This window comes from Pipra filicauda, unplaced genomic scaffold, assembly GCF_003945595.2.
Source record: "Pipra filicauda isolate LSUMZ 115617 unplaced genomic scaffold, ASM394559v2 scaffold15_size4787011_pilon, whole genome shotgun sequence".
Taxonomy (NCBI): domain Eukaryota; kingdom Metazoa; phylum Chordata; class Aves; order Passeriformes; family Pipridae; genus Pipra; species Pipra filicauda.
Window position 1 is genome coordinate 3,592,334 of NW_024104096.1, and position 15,571 is coordinate 3,607,904.

Here is a 15,571-nt window from a genome sequence, read left to right on the forward strand (position 1 = left end):
CAAATGCAAGTGTTTCACCAGAGAAATTTATGTCACAAAATACTGCTGAGAAAGTCAACAATTCTGTCTTCTTAAGTGGTGTATAATGGAAGGTGTAGACCCACAGACCGAGTAGGGAGATGAATAGAAAGCAGCACACAAGAATGAACTACAGTCTTATACCCAGCTTTTCCTAACTTCAAAGTGTTTGACTTTGAACTTAAGTGATTTTAACATAAGGATTTTGAGGGCCATTAATACTGCTTCACACATTTTGCATAGCTCTCTTCTCAAATTATAACACATTTTGTATTATGTTATAATTTGGAACTTTAGCAATTTTTGGTAACATTTAGTATTGTTTTATTAACGAGACGATAATAATTTACAATGGTAAATTGTGTCCACAGTACTTAACTAGTTATTTCAGGAGTTCAGTTTTTAAAAAAAAACATGTCCATGTGATAACTTACTGATGTGCTGAGGTACGTGCCACTGTGCATGCCAGTTTTCTGTATAGCATTCCAGGAGGTCTCATTGCAAAGTCATGGAAAGGTTGCAAGTGGTCTGTCATTTCCACAGCAGGAGTTCAGATTTGTGCAACAGAAAGGCAATAGTTAAGTCCTGATCTATGGTAACTTACATAACATACCATCCATGTTTAGGCAGTAAAAAAGTATATGTACTTATGTGCCTGGTTCTATAGGGAAGTAAAACTTTTCACAAAGGTGTCTCACAGTTATGAATTGCCTTTGTTACTCATGGATTAAAGTCTCATATTTTCAAAACAAGTTTTTCTAAACATGGGAAGAATGCTAACTACTTTTAAGTTGTGACTTGCAAAAGGTTCCTTATGTTTTCAAGTATTTTATGTTCATATACATTATTCATAATGGACTTCTATTTAAAACTTAACATAATTTCCCTCTATAATGAATGAGAGCCTATTAATAAAAATATTTAAGATTTGTAAAATGGACAGTCCCCAACAATTATGGAAAGTTAATTCAACTGTTATGAAAAGTTACTTTTTAGAAATAAATACGTATTTGCAACATAATTGTGTTTTAAGAGGAGTACTCTGGTGGTCTAGTGGTTAGAGTGTCTGACTCTCACCGCTGTGACCCGGGTTCGATTCCCGGCCCCCTGGGCAGGTGGAGCTCGTCAGCCGTGGAAGGCAATCCACCTAAGAGAAGGTCACTCTAAACAAACCTACATCCTGGGGACCTCACTGCCACTGTCCAAGCTTTGCTCGGCCCCCGCAGATGAACCTCAGGACTAAAGGGTGGGCTCAGTTCAGCGCACGCTGTGTCTCACCTAAAAATCCACTGCGCAGGCTGGAAGGGTTAATGACCTTTCCCAAATCTTCGCTCGCGAAGACTGGCCATTATTATATATATAAATGTTCCAGATGTTCCTAGTATTCACAATTGACCACAATTATATATCACTGCTACATTGTCTCCCTCAAAAGCAAGTTCTACAAGTATAGTTGTGCCTTCAAGTATGACACAAAGCCACAATGTGGGCACTTGTGAACCAAGGAAGAGATGAGGGACATGGGACCATGAGCTGACAGTGCTCTGATCCTAGACAGTTAAACTGCTATCTCTTCTTATATAGAGATAGGTATATAAACTGTAGAAAAAAAATGTAGTTATTATACTATATCCAATGCATTTTATATATAGCCACACGTACATACAATGTGGTTTTTATATATGCACATACACATACATTTTTCCTGATAGTTGAGGGTTTTTAGTTTTTAATATTGTTTTTAGTATTAGTATTCTTGTATGAGTTAAAAATCAGAGCAAAAAATATTTTTGGAGACCGTATTTGTTACTTCCGTATCAACTTCTTAGATATTATAGAAGGGCAACATCTTCCCATGTTGTTTAGTTACTAGAATGCAAGCTTTAAACACAACTTGCATTTGGCTCTGTTTTAACAATAATAGTTAATAATGTATGGTTTTTGTTAAAGCACTGTAGAAAAAATATCTTATTGAGCTATTTGTGGTGTTTTTTTAAAAGATGTTTAAGATTTCACATACAGTTTAACTGATCGCAGATGAAACTGTAAATTAATACCTCATGAGTTTTACTGACTGCAGGGCATTGTTTGTGATTCAAAGCTGCTTTGTTCCTACTCACTAGGAAAAGACCCTGTTCAAGCAAACAAATTAGAGTTCACCGTGATATCAAACTACTTATTAAAACTGAAAACTCTGATTTTGAATTCATTATTTGACTGTGACTTCTGTAATAACCTGTTTCGAATATATTTTGAAAAGCCTAGGTCTTTAAGGATTTAAATAAAATATATAAAATTGGTTTAATTGTTGGTCTTAATTCACCTTGGTTGAAATTTTATACTCCAAGCATTACATGGCATACAAAGTGAGAAAATGTTGCAAGTTTCATCAGTTCAACTTGTTCTTTGATAAGATGCATTTCCATTCCTACTGATTTTGTACATAGTCTTGATAGAAATAACAGCTCTGTTACAGAAAACTTTCAGACATATTTCATATGTAAAGTTTAATATTTTCACTACTGCTAGTCGTTCTAAGGTAGAGGGAGTTCGGATGAGTAATGGTTGTTTACAACCTCCTGTGTTGTATTCTCTAATGTCAGAAAGTGTTTGGAGGGAGGCTTTTATACTTTTACTATTTTTACGGTAGAATTAATGAATAAAAGTTGGAGAGGGAAATAGTTTTGCACAGTTTGAGACGTTCTTCCTGTGGCATGACTAAGTCAGGAGCTTCTGCTAGAAAAAAATAGACTTTGCCTGTGAACACAGTGACACGTTGGAGGTTACAGGGAAGTCACCCACCATCTTTGGTCAGGTAGTGACACTGTCTTGAAGCTCTCTACTCAACAGTGCTTTCTGTGGATCACCTCATAAGGCTACATGTACTTCAGAGAGTACACTGGAAGAGTGTTTGAATTGGGTGCTATTGCTGTAATGTGAAAAAAAACCACCAGCCAGCCTTGGGCATAAGGGCCAAATGTTTTATTGCAAGCGGTTCACCACACTGACATTGGTGTCATATTCCACCCAACCATTCAGTATGCATTTATATTCAATAATAAAGCAGTGTATAATGGTGACCAAGGCTGCTTAAAACAGCTGAAATGGCTCATGTTCCTCTGCTTGGTATTATGTAAGAACATAGTTATGGTCACATCCAGTCAGTTCAAAGGCTTAATTACTAGTATTTGAGACTGGAGGGAAGGACTGAGAAATATAACAAGCATTACTGAGTATTTGTGTTGAAGAGTTATTGTTCAACTGTCTATATTGTTTCTAGACATTTCTTTTCTCGATTAAATTCAATTTTTTCAGTCTTTTCTTAAAAATTGATTTGTAAAGGAAATGCTGTTCCCAAAGTAGTGGTCACTGTGAGACAGTTAACTACCAGGTACTGATGAACAGGTGCTTTGTTCCAGCAGCTTTCCAGACATAGAAGGTAACCCTCACTGATCTGTGGCAGCTGAGTTCCCACGTGGGATTTTCTGTGTCAGGAAGTGGGCCCATGTGAACCTCATGAGGTTCAACAAGGCCAAGTGTAAGTGAGATGCTGCACCTGGGTCAGGGCAATCCCTGGGGTCAGTACAGGCTGGGGGGTGAAGGGATTGAGAGCAGCTCTGCCGAGAGGGACTTGGGGGCACTGATAGAAAGCTGAACATGAGCCAGCGATGTGTGCACACAGCCCAGAAGGGCAACAGCATCCTGGGCTGCATCTACAGCAACGTGGCCAACAGGTCGAGGGAGGGGATTCTGCCCCTCTGCTCTGCCCTTGTGAGACCTGAAGTGCTGCATCCAGCTCTGGGGAAGACATGGATCTGTTGGAGCAGATCAAGAGGAGAGCTTCATCCCTCAAAACATTCAAGGTCAGGTTGGACGGGGCTCTGAACAACCTGATCTAGTTAAAGATGTCCCTACTTATTGCGGGGGGGGTGGACTTGTTGACCTTTAAAGTTTCCTTCTAACCTAAACTATTCTACAATTTCACGGTCTGTAATGCATTTCTGTACTTCATAAAAACTACTACATTTTTTTGCAGGCCTAAGGGTAAGAAGGAAAGTTTCTTCCTTCTTTCATTCCAGTCTTCTTGGGAGCAGAGATGAATTCTTTAATGCACATCTCATGTGACAAAATGCTGTTTTTTCAGAAATACTGTTCAGCTAAAGTGCTGGTGGGATTTTGTGCAACCTAACAGCTGACCATAAGCTTTTTAATAACAGCATGAAGAGTAATACGGAGTGTCACTAAACCTGTCTTGTTAGTGTTGTAATGGCAGGGTTTATACAGACAGGGGAAGTCAAAATGACCAGTTTTTCAGAGGGAAACTTAATGTTGTCATATCTATGTCAAATGTTTGTATTTTTCCTTTCAGTCCAGGAATAGTGCTGCTTGGAACATCCATTTTTGAAATGATTTATGCAGTAGTATCCCCTTGCAGCTTTTCTGTACCTTGTGATTTTTTTCCTTTGTTTTGATTGGTTGGTGCCTCCCCCCCTCCTAGTTCATTCCATATGCTAATTTTTCCCTCCAAAAGGTGACCCTCTGAGATTGTTCCTATGGAGTGAAGAGATGGACTGAATTGACATAGGCTGTGGAATGAGTTATTTTTAGCTGCTGGCATTTCAGGCTGGAACACTTCATTCTGTCGTGCTTGTTAATGAGTCATCTGGAGAAAATGGGCTTCTTGCTTTCAGAGAGGGTCTGTAGCAAATAATAATAGGCTAATCTCTGCAGGAGATATTCTGTCAAGTAACTAAAACTTCAGCTAGAAAATGTGTTGAAATGGAGACTAATCTCCCTGTAAGAATAAGCATGCACTCGCTATTATTATTATTGTATTATCATGTATATGAAAATCTCAAAAACTGGAAGACTTACGAGGAGCCAGGTAATGGTATAATAGTGAAACATTTTTGAGAAAGAAGGTTAATTGAAGACAGTCACCTTTTACAGATAGAGAGAAATATATAGTTGCTTCCTAATTCAGAACATCATACACTTTCTAAAATTTAAATATGTTACTAGTTCTAGAGGAATCTTCTGAAAAGATTCCTAAGTAGATGAGCCCTATATAAAGCTTATGTCCTTGAGAGAACCCCAAATTCACTAACATTGTGTATTAGTTTTAAGGATTAACCAGCATCTTTGCTTTGGTCTCTACTGGAGACTATATTGTATTGGTTTTTTCTTTTCTATGTGCAATTCATGGTCTCTCCTTCGACTTTTTCCCTCAAGGTTTGAAGGTTCTGTGCTGATACAGCGCAGAGGCTTTATTTTGGAGATGAAAATATCACCACTCAAGTAAAAAAAACCTTCATGTAAGAGTAATTAATCAAAGTTACCTGGTTGCTTCATTTTTGTATTATTATCATTTGTATTGAAATTCCAGACTTTGGTAGTGCAAATTCATTTATTTAAAAAAAAGCAAATATTTAGAGCATACTGTTGAAAGATGGAAAAAAAATTACTCCCAAACCCTATTCTATAAAGGAAATTATTTAAAGAATAGCATGAGTGTCAAGTCCTTTTGTCACCTTCGGTACTTCTAATGCCACTTACCATCTGTATGGTTATCTTATCTTATTTACGTGTCTTCTTCTTGTAAATCATATTACAAGTCTGAAGAGTTCTTTCTGTTTTGCTGGCAAAAGGGTGTTTCCTGCAGAGCTAATAATTTTTACTCTCTGTTGATTATTTAGCTGTTTGGGTTTGCTCTTTCAAATGATCAATGAAATACTGAGATAAAAGAGAACACTTTCTCTTACCTCCTTGAGATAAATATTTTTGCGTTATTATTATCACCAGTTGACCCTTCAGCCTGTGCTGTTTTAATGCATCTTCTTGTATTGCCGTGGTCACTGTACAAAATGCTTTAAACCCATCAAGTTTAATGATTCTGATATTACCAGTGTGTTGCTACTCCTAAATAACCCACAAGACTTAGATTGTGTAAGTCAAGATAAATTATTTTACTTTTTAGAAATCTGGCATATATCTACGTTTAGGACAGTAGTGCTGTTGTCAAAACACTTGACAAATCTATGAATAAGCTGGTGTAAGTATCAGAGTCAGTTTAACTGTAATAGCATGGAAGTTTGCATGGGAAAACTTAGCCTCCATTTTAGCAGAAAGAATGAACTTTTCCTAACCATCAGGCTGCTGTAGTTAGACTTCTTCCAAATCCTGATTTCATTTGCTTTTGGCTAGTGTGAGTGCACTACACTGACCCTACAGATTGTCCTGTAGTTGCTTCCCTAGTAGATAAATTGTGCATTTGCTCACCAAGCAGCCTATTTTATGTATCCAGTCTTTGGATGTCATCCCATCAACGTAAGTTCTCCTGCTTGAAGGAGAGCCTGATTTTTGTCTCTTCCAAAAGTCAAAGTGATGTATTTCTACGTTATCCTTTCTGGACAGTTCAGGTTCCTTCTTTCCTAATTTTCCACCACTACCACCACCCCCAAGTGTCCAAAGATGTTGATAAACAGCTGACTCCTTTGGTAGTTTCCAGTGCCACCTAATGAAAATAAAAATGTGGACACATGATTAGGTGCTTAACAAAAACTTACAAAAAGGAAATATACTTGGGAGGAAGCATGTGTGCTTGTGCTAATAAATATTGCCTGTGTTTCTGAGCTGAGAAAATCTAGTTATTACCCACTATCTGATGACTGTCTTAATGTATATTGAAGACAGAACTGTATTGAGAAATAGGGAGGTTAAAGAGAACTAAAACAAAAATATCTCTTGGTATTTAGTGATGGTTGTGCTTAAAGCAGTGTTTTCTGCAGTCATTATTTCATGAGGAAGTGCTTACAGTTCACTACATGTTAATAGGAGTTTAGAGTGGATGTAAACTATGTCCTTGGTCTACTTTTATCTCCTGGTCTATTTTTAATGTTTTCTTGGTTTAAATGTGCCAACTGGCTACTAATTTAAAAAGATTTACAGTAACACAAGGGGTGAAGAAAAACAGATACTTTAGCAGTGTAGTTGCATTGACATGAACCATGTATCGTAAAGAACAGAAAACTGGTTTAGGTTGTGGTTAGCAACTGTCACTGTTATTTTGGACTTCGTGTTAATAGAAAATATTACTTAGATTAAATGCTTCTTGATCTGAATGATGTATGGAAACAACTAGCTTATAATTTGGTTTTGGAACAGCTCTGCAAAACTCCCTAATATTTTACTGACTCTGAATTGGAACCCAAACTTTGCACCTAACATCTTTTTTACTGTTTGGATGTATTTACGGATAAAATACAAATTGTAAAATTACTATAGCAAAACATTTCTGTCTACCCAGTGTGAGTGTGCACATGGATTTTTTTTGATTGTTGTTGTTGCTTTGTTTGTGGGGGGTTTGGGTGGTTGTTTTTTTGGTCAGCTCTTTACAAATGGTTTAATATGACTTGTACTACAGCTTTAGATAATCTCAATTTACCAAAGATAAGGCCTAGGATCTCCTGATGACTGAATTCTCTAATATTAAAATATTCTTGGCAAATACTCTATTAAGTGGAACAAATTTTCACTTTGATGTGAGCTGGAATAAGTTGATGCTTGTGAAACAGCATTTTCAATTAGCATTCACTAAAGGTTTATTGACAGTTAACACCTGGTCTCTACTGTGCCAAGTGGGAAGCATCTATTGCAGTTTCTTATATTTGTTGCATAATTAGGATTATGATCTCTAATTTGCTTTTAATTTTGTAAATCTAGTCTTATTTTCAAAATCGGTTAGTGTTACATTTATTCCTGCATTGTTATTGTAGAACAGACAAAGACACTGAAGTGTTGAAGGGTTAGGAAGTTCACTACTTTGTAGTATGATAAACAACTTGCTCTTTCATTGTCCAATGAAATTTGGACATGAAAAATTGACTGGTAGGTCTCAAAAAGCACGTATTCTTCCCATGCTCCTTATGAGAAGCAAAAGGAACATGCCCCAGGTTTTTTGCAGTAGTATTCTGGTACACAAGCTGCCAGATGTACACTGAGAACATCAGGAGCAAGGGTAAACATTGTAATACTGCAGAGAAATAACAAAGGAAATGACCTTGCTCCTTAGTGCTCCAGAACATACTTTGGCACATCCAAGGATGAAGAAGGTAAATGCCACATATTTTTCCCTGCCTGCAATGGCTTTTGATCCTTGTTAGCTATGCATAAGGGCAGAGAGCTGTTTCTGGCTTCAGTGTTTTGCAACAAAGATGATGGTGGCAATCCCTAGATGGATCTGCAAACTGCTTGAGTCTTGGCTGATGTTTTGGAAGATCTTTCAAAAAGACAGTGGGAGGAAAGCATGAAGTTGTAGTAAATTACTGAACCGACAGAAATTCTATAATAGTATTCCTGATTACCCATCCTCATGTGAAAGTTTTGAAAATCTTTTGATTAGAAATGTAATAGATGGAGGGGTGCTATAGTAATTACATATAGTGCACAAATTTTAAGATTTGAGGGGGTGCTCTGTGTATATATAGCAAGTGTATCCATTTGTGTTTAGGGATAGAATCATAAATGTGATCTTTCAATAATCTAGTGGTATAGGGTGTTTTGGGGGGCTGGGGGGTTGTTGTTTGTTTGTTCTTTAATTTTCCTACAGCATTTCAGAATATCAACAGAACAACTTGCCTTGTGGTGGCTAATACTTCTGAGTGTAATCATGTATATTTTCAAGATAATGTAGAGGAAGATATCCAGATAATCTGGAATGGGGGGGGGGGGGACTTTTCAAGAACACTTGCATAAATTTGCCTGACTCTCTGCTGAAAAAAAAGAAAAAAAGACTTTGAGAAATTTCTTTAAATCATGATCCTTAAAAGCTGATGTTTTAACCTTACATTTGAATGACTGTTACTTTTTCCATCTTGTTTCAATATGCCTAAATGCAAACACATGTGGAAAATGTTCTTTTGGCTTTTATCAAACTGACATTTAAGTGCATTTTTTTCAACCTTGCTAACATTTGTGGTAAAATATTTCAAAGCTATGAATCTTGCAATTTGCCTATGCTTTTTTTTTTTCTTCTTTCATATATTAACATTTGGTACTCATAATCCTAACCTGTTTGGAATTACTGGCTTTTTTCATTTGGTGTTTGTTTGGATGAGGTGATTAGGAAAATACTTTATGCGAAATTCTAGTTTGCAACAGTAAATGCTTTCATGAAGAGTCACCGTTCTATGAACTTCAGTAAATAAAGGAGAAAAATATGATAATATGCTCTATTCAATTTTAGCAGTCATATTCCTAACACGTTTAGGTTTCTGTTGTGTTATATGTCCATGGTGCTAACCTGTCTCCAATACTTCCTTTTTAGCATGTTTCATTCTTCCCCTTTACTCCCCTACCCATTCCCAAGCTCTTTAATTCTGTGCCAAGCTAATAAGAAGAACTAGCTCTGCATAAAGTCAGTCATTGCCAAGCAGCTGTTATAAAGTTTTCTCATGTACCTCTGTGAATGTACCTCATTTCAAAAAGGGATTTTTGCTCTTTCAGGTCCAATTTTAAGCAAGAACAACCAATTATGTCTTTATTTCAATCTTAATTTGTTATATCTCAAAGAGTAGGGGTAACATTGTTCCTATATGTAACTATCCTTTCTAGAGTTTGAACTTTGAATACTGAGTTGTACAATTTAGATAGAGAAATTAGCTACACTCCTTAGAGTTAAAAAATATGTATTGCTTTTCTTTTTACCCACAGTATTTGTCCTAAAATATTCTCCCTTCTATTTAGAAGTAATACCCTGTAATTTAATCATCATACTTGAATCTCAAGACTAGACCTGTTCCTTAAATGTAAATTAGATTTTGCTTAGGATGAAATTATGAGGGCTTCAGCTTGCCTGCTAACACAGACCAGGAAAGGTTGTCTTTCAACAACATGTGCCCCATCTGCCTGGTGGTGTGGCTGCCTGCGTCGTTCTGGCCTTGGCCCAGGCTGTGAGGAAACTGAGAATGTGACAGATGACAGGCTTGTCCAGATGTATGCATAACTACTTCTGCCATGCCCTGCAAAACAATCAGGATGCAGGTTTGGCATTATTTAGTTGTTTGTGTTGGTTTATTCCATGAGGGTTTCCTTAAAAATTGAAATATTTGTTATTGGTTTTGTAGTTTTACTGAGCTTTCAGTATTATTAAAACAGGTTGTATAATATGATGCTCGTTCTCTTAAATACTTTTTTCTTTTATTTATGGAGTGATTTCATAGACATTCTGACACAGGTTACTTAATTTGAAGATTTAAGTAGATTTTTAAAAATGCAATTAAAAGGATCAAACGTCTAACTGTCAGTGTATTAGTCTGGTTCTCCTCACAGCTGAACATTTAAAGCTATTGCCATGTCTTAATATGGCTGCTTCTTGCCAGTAAAAATAAATGCCTGGGAAAGGTGTCAGAATCACCATTAATTATGATTTTTAATTAAAATCTAATTAAAATTTATCCAATAGCTTGAAAACATACCAAACTGTAGTCTACCTTCCTCTCTAGAGGTATCAACAAGGGCTGCATCCCCAGCTCCAATTTACCTCCAAAGAAAAGAAGTTACAGACTTATGTGCAACTTGCAACCTTTTATTATTTAAGAGGTTTCCATCTTGGTGGTTTTGAAGGTTTTTATAACACCAAGCAAAATATACAATCCACTGAAAATATTTTATTATTGTTATACGAAATAACCTGATTTTTGTCTTACATTCAGGCTGTCATTATCTGGCATACAAAAGGAAAAAGGGCAAAAATTATTTTTCTCTCCTCTCTAGCTGTTTTTGGCAGCTGATTTTTTTTTAAGTGTAGCTCCCTGCTGATGTATGCTATTGAGTACATCTTAGGTAATAAGCAGATATATCAAAAGATATCCAGGGCAACACACCCTGCTGAAAAACAAGAGACTACTTTCCTCTACTTCTTGCAGATAAGTAGCTTCTGACATATGCATCAGGAATGTTTTTTTTCTGGTACACTCTCTGTATAAGACAGTTAAATGTTGGTATTCGGTGGCCATTTAACTCTTCAAAAAGAGTTCCTTTGTAGTTTAATATAAATTGTGTCATAAAACTTAACGGCATTACTTGAATTACTTTAATTTTCCTTACTGTAGCTTCATTGCCTTATGTTGTCTGCTCTCAGTTGTAGGGTATGTTTTATGTGCTTATTTTTCTTGTCAGTTTGGCTTTGAAACCATGGTGAGCCAAACATGAGTGTATCTGTTGCTGTGTAACAAGAAGATAGTCCCCACTGCAAAAAGCCTCCGATTTTGTGTATAAAGCAAGTTACGGGAGATGGGTATTGATCCAGGAGAGGATTGCCAGCTATTACGCTGGAGAATAGCCTCAGGAAATCACACTGCCTTGCTGATGACTTTTTTTGACATTACGGTGAAAGATAGTTTGCAGGAAGATTTAAAGTAGATTTGCTAATAGTCATAGAAAATTCTAGTAACTGGACAGTGGATGATATCATGGGTTAGTGAGGGAAAAGCTATTTTTGTTGACAGCTTTGTGCCCAGAGGCTGTTGTAAATCTGAATGTACCGAATGAAGAATGGTGTGTTCAGTGCAGAACACTTTGCAGGGCCTTGAAAACCCAGAGAAGAGACTTCTGCTTGCAATGGCTGAGAAGGGGGAGAAGAGAGCTGTGGGGAGAGGCAAGAGCTGGTCAGAGGGGTAGCCAGCACAGATGATCTTTGCAGGTGTCTGAGGGGATTAGATGTTACGATGAGTGCATTCTTCTGTGTAAATCATGCTTTTTAAGAGCTGCTATGGGAAGGAATAGTGTAAGGTTAAAACATGATTTTGTAAGAGCACACAGAGAAGATGGATGGCGATGGTCAGGTTATGAATGGTCTGAGAGACAAACAGGGTTGTCAAATTGATATGGCATATGTAAGAAGAGTCTGTGCCTTCTAAAAATAAGCTTCGACCTCCTGTAATGTAAGGAGCTGTATTTTGTAAAAAAAAAAAAGGCTAAAAGATTATGTTCTCATTCTTGTTTGTATTCCTTTGTATAATAGCTTCTTTGACTACCACCTTATATTTTTTTTTTTTAAATAGCCATTAATTCTGTCAAATGTGAGGCTACTGAAAAGGCTCACCTTTCAGTATCAAGTTCAATTAGTAGTATATGCTTTTTTAAAACGGAGAAAAGAAAAATTCTAAGTGCTATTGCCTTTAGTATAACTGAGCAAAACATGAACATATCCTCTTTGGTCAGTGCTAGAGTTATCAGCAGTATCACAGCTCAAAACATATGCTGCTGCAAATGCAAACTTGTTTTTGTTAAAATATGCTTTAATGTGGTGGACAAATTCATGGTACCAAAAGTAGGGCCCCCTTTATATGGTGCCAATTGTGGGATTTATTATATTCTGTTATTTAAGGTAATGGTATGTTGCTAGGTCAGGAAAAGGGTCACAGTTCTCAGATATAGCAGAGCCTGAAGAAATACTCAGAAAGACCAACAACTGCAGAACGTGAAACACAAATAATATTCAGTCTTGCTCATAAGGTTCTAATTTTCTTGAATTATCCTAAGTGTGATAACAGCTTAGTCCTGAAGCACACACAGAAGCTCTGTTCAGCATTCCCGGACCTTGGAAGTTGAACTTCCTTCCTTAAAGTGGAGGGTTTTATAAAAGCAAACACCATGTTTCTGAAGCATGCTGGAATGACAGTCTTCTCTTTGCGGGTCAGGCATACAGCAGACAGTGACAAAGTCTGTGTTCCCACGCTGCCTGTGCCATCTGCTGACACTGTGAAAAATGTCCATCTAACTGTTCATCTTAAGATAAAAAAACTATCAGCACTCTGAATTTTGAGGTCATTCTTGATACAACTTGGTTGCCAGGCTCTTGTGGATTAAAACATCACAATTTATATTGTCCTTTTGATGTGTCATGGAAAATGACCAGCAAAATGTACTTTTCTTGCAGCTGTATGAACTCGTTCTGTTTTATATAACAGATGGTTAGAGACATTGAATGCACCATCTTAATTCAAAGAAAAGGAGTTAGGTCTCTTAATGTTCCATCTGAAATACTGGAAGACAGTCACCATTGTTTGTCTTATTCTATTAAGTAATTGTAAAATAATTTGTTCAGATTATTTCTTAGATTACATAGCTTTCACTTTGAAATCTTCATAATACAGACAGTATGTTATGGCTGTTCCCAATGTTGTTTTTTTTTTCCAAATTGAGATACTGCCTATTTTATTTTTCATTTGAACTACAAGTATTTAAATACATACTTATCTAGGTTTAGAGCTGCTAACATAGGTGATCAACTGCAGTATATACTGGGTTTATGAGGTTTAGCATGCCATTAAATAACATGGACATGGAAACTTTAGCTGCCTTTAAGTAAAGGAATTAAAATATCAAGTGGCATGCTTGTAGATACACAAGAATACAAAAATAACTATGTGATTTGCACAGTACACACTCAAATTGAGTGAAAAGGTAAAATGTCAAATAAATTAAAGAAAAAATATTGCCAAAATGCTTAATTGGTTCGTGATAGTTTGTCTTTGCTTGAGAAGCAATTCTTAGGAGACTTGTTGGTTTTTGTTATATTTTTTCCCCACATTCAGCTACTGCTACCATTGGAGGTTTCAATTGCTTGATGTAGAATTGATAATTAATAGTATGAATAACTGTGAAAAGCATATGTAGTAATTTAGTTCTTGGTTCTTTCTAATTGTCTGCCCATTGGTAGTTTGCTAGGGTGAGTAGCTCATTATTCAAACACTTTAGATGGAAAGCACTGCAGAAATAAAAATCCTCTTGTTAGAAACATGGTTTTGAAAAAAAAACACCACCTTTTAAACAAACAAGTCATTCTTTGACAAATCTATCCCCAAAACTGTTGTTCATATACTGTAAAGAGATTGGGATTGTGGGAGGGAGAGGACAGGTAGGGTTGGCAGGTAGCATTCATTTTTCACTGTGTCCAAAATAAAGACGGTAGAAGTAAATACAGTAAAATATATTGGAATACATCTAACTGGACAGGCTTAATTTGTTGAAGGTAAACAGATGAAGTAAATAGGCATTAAGGGTAAAGCTGTGCTATTAATTGGGTTTGACCTTGAGGTGATTTTGAACCTCAAATCTGCAAAAATTTCACAGTAAACATTTTGACTTGCCTGCAGGAGTATTTCCTTCTAAGTCTAATGTCTTCTGAGGTTGTTAATCCTGCTGTTTAATCCACTCATTTTGAAGTGTGCTTGGAATTTGAAGGCATGATGCAGTATTTGTGCACAGCCTCCCTGCAGCCTCCTCAACTCCCTCGTTCCTGCTCCCTTTTCTGTGACACTTCCCTTTTCTGTAGCCTGTGATCAGGGAGGAGTCTGGTTCTTAAGCTCTGGTGTTCTGTGATCAGAGATGGAACACATGTCCTAGGCAACGAAGAGTGTCTTACAGACACTGCCTCTTAACTGGAAAGTTTGATCTGAAAGATGAGGCTAGATATTTCTGTTAAAAGTTTAAATATTTGTTTTAGTGTTCAAACCTAATATACTACTGAATGTTAACAGAGAATTCTATGTTTTCATAGTTGTATGACTTGAAGGATTTGAAAGCTCACCTTGGAGACACTTGCCTTTTCTGTTATCAAATTTTCTCACACACCAGTAGATTTGCACATCAAAGTTCTTCACCTGTCAAAATATACTATTTCATATGAATGTTTAAAATGTAGCACCATTGTTTGGGTCAAGTTAATTCTGAACTAGGCAACAAATCTCAATCTTCTCACTTAAACTAGAAATAGAATGTAAAGTTTAATGGGGTGAAATAAGTATCTGAATATCTTCATTTATGTAATTTTTCTTCAAGGATATATTTCACCTATCTAACAGTTCACTACAGTCAAGCCTATACTTCAGATATTTTTTTTTCCCCTCAGTTGTTTACTCCACTTGCAACTTTAAGGTGAAGAATTCAAGTTGATGTCACACTTTGTATTGTAATTTGGACAAAATCTAAATAGATGTTTCCAGCTTGCATCATGGATAACAATTGATGTCTATGAATTTCTTGTTTACAAATAATGTGATGTCATCTACTTCTAATCTTCATGTCTTTTTCTGGAAAAAAAAATTGCAAAGTTTAACTTTTTTCTTTTCCTCTTTTTTTTTTTTTTTTTAACAGATTCGAAGAACTTGTGAAAAAATTCAAAGTAGAATATCATGCTGGTGGTTCTACTCAAAATTCCGTTAAAGTGGCCCAGGTTTGTTCTTCCTTAGCAAAGAATTACTGCTAATTTCAAATGTTGAGTTTGAATGCACTTGATGCTCTCTATTGTCTGTTTGAATGAGCACTGCAGAGTGGGTACTTGGGACTCTGTTGCTCAGATTATGCTTATAGGTTTTTATATGATTTGTTTTGAAGTTGTGCTCTTTAGTCTTTTCACACACGTTCTGCTAAGGTTGTAGTTACAACTGGAGTGTACTGGGAGGGAAAGGCTTTTGTCAGAGATTTGTGGTGGAAGGATAAGAGGCAAGGACAAGGTCCCTCACTGCAGTTAGGAATCTTACAGTGAGGA

At 36.5% G+C, this 15,571-nt stretch overlaps 1 protein-coding gene across 2 annotated transcripts in view; it reads left to right on the forward strand.

The window, feature by feature from the left end:
• ADK (adenosine kinase) overlaps positions 1 to 15,571 on the forward strand; it is a 277,270-nt gene that overhangs the window by 59,109 nt on the left and 202,590 nt on the right. For both annotated transcript variants that reach the window (XM_027739901.2, XM_027739902.2), the window contains exon 4: positions 15,178 to 15,256. In XM_027739901.2, the coding sequence (XP_027595702.1) occupies positions 15,178 to 15,256 (79 nt within the window). The remainder of the gene's footprint in view (positions 1 to 15,177; positions 15,257 to 15,571) is intronic.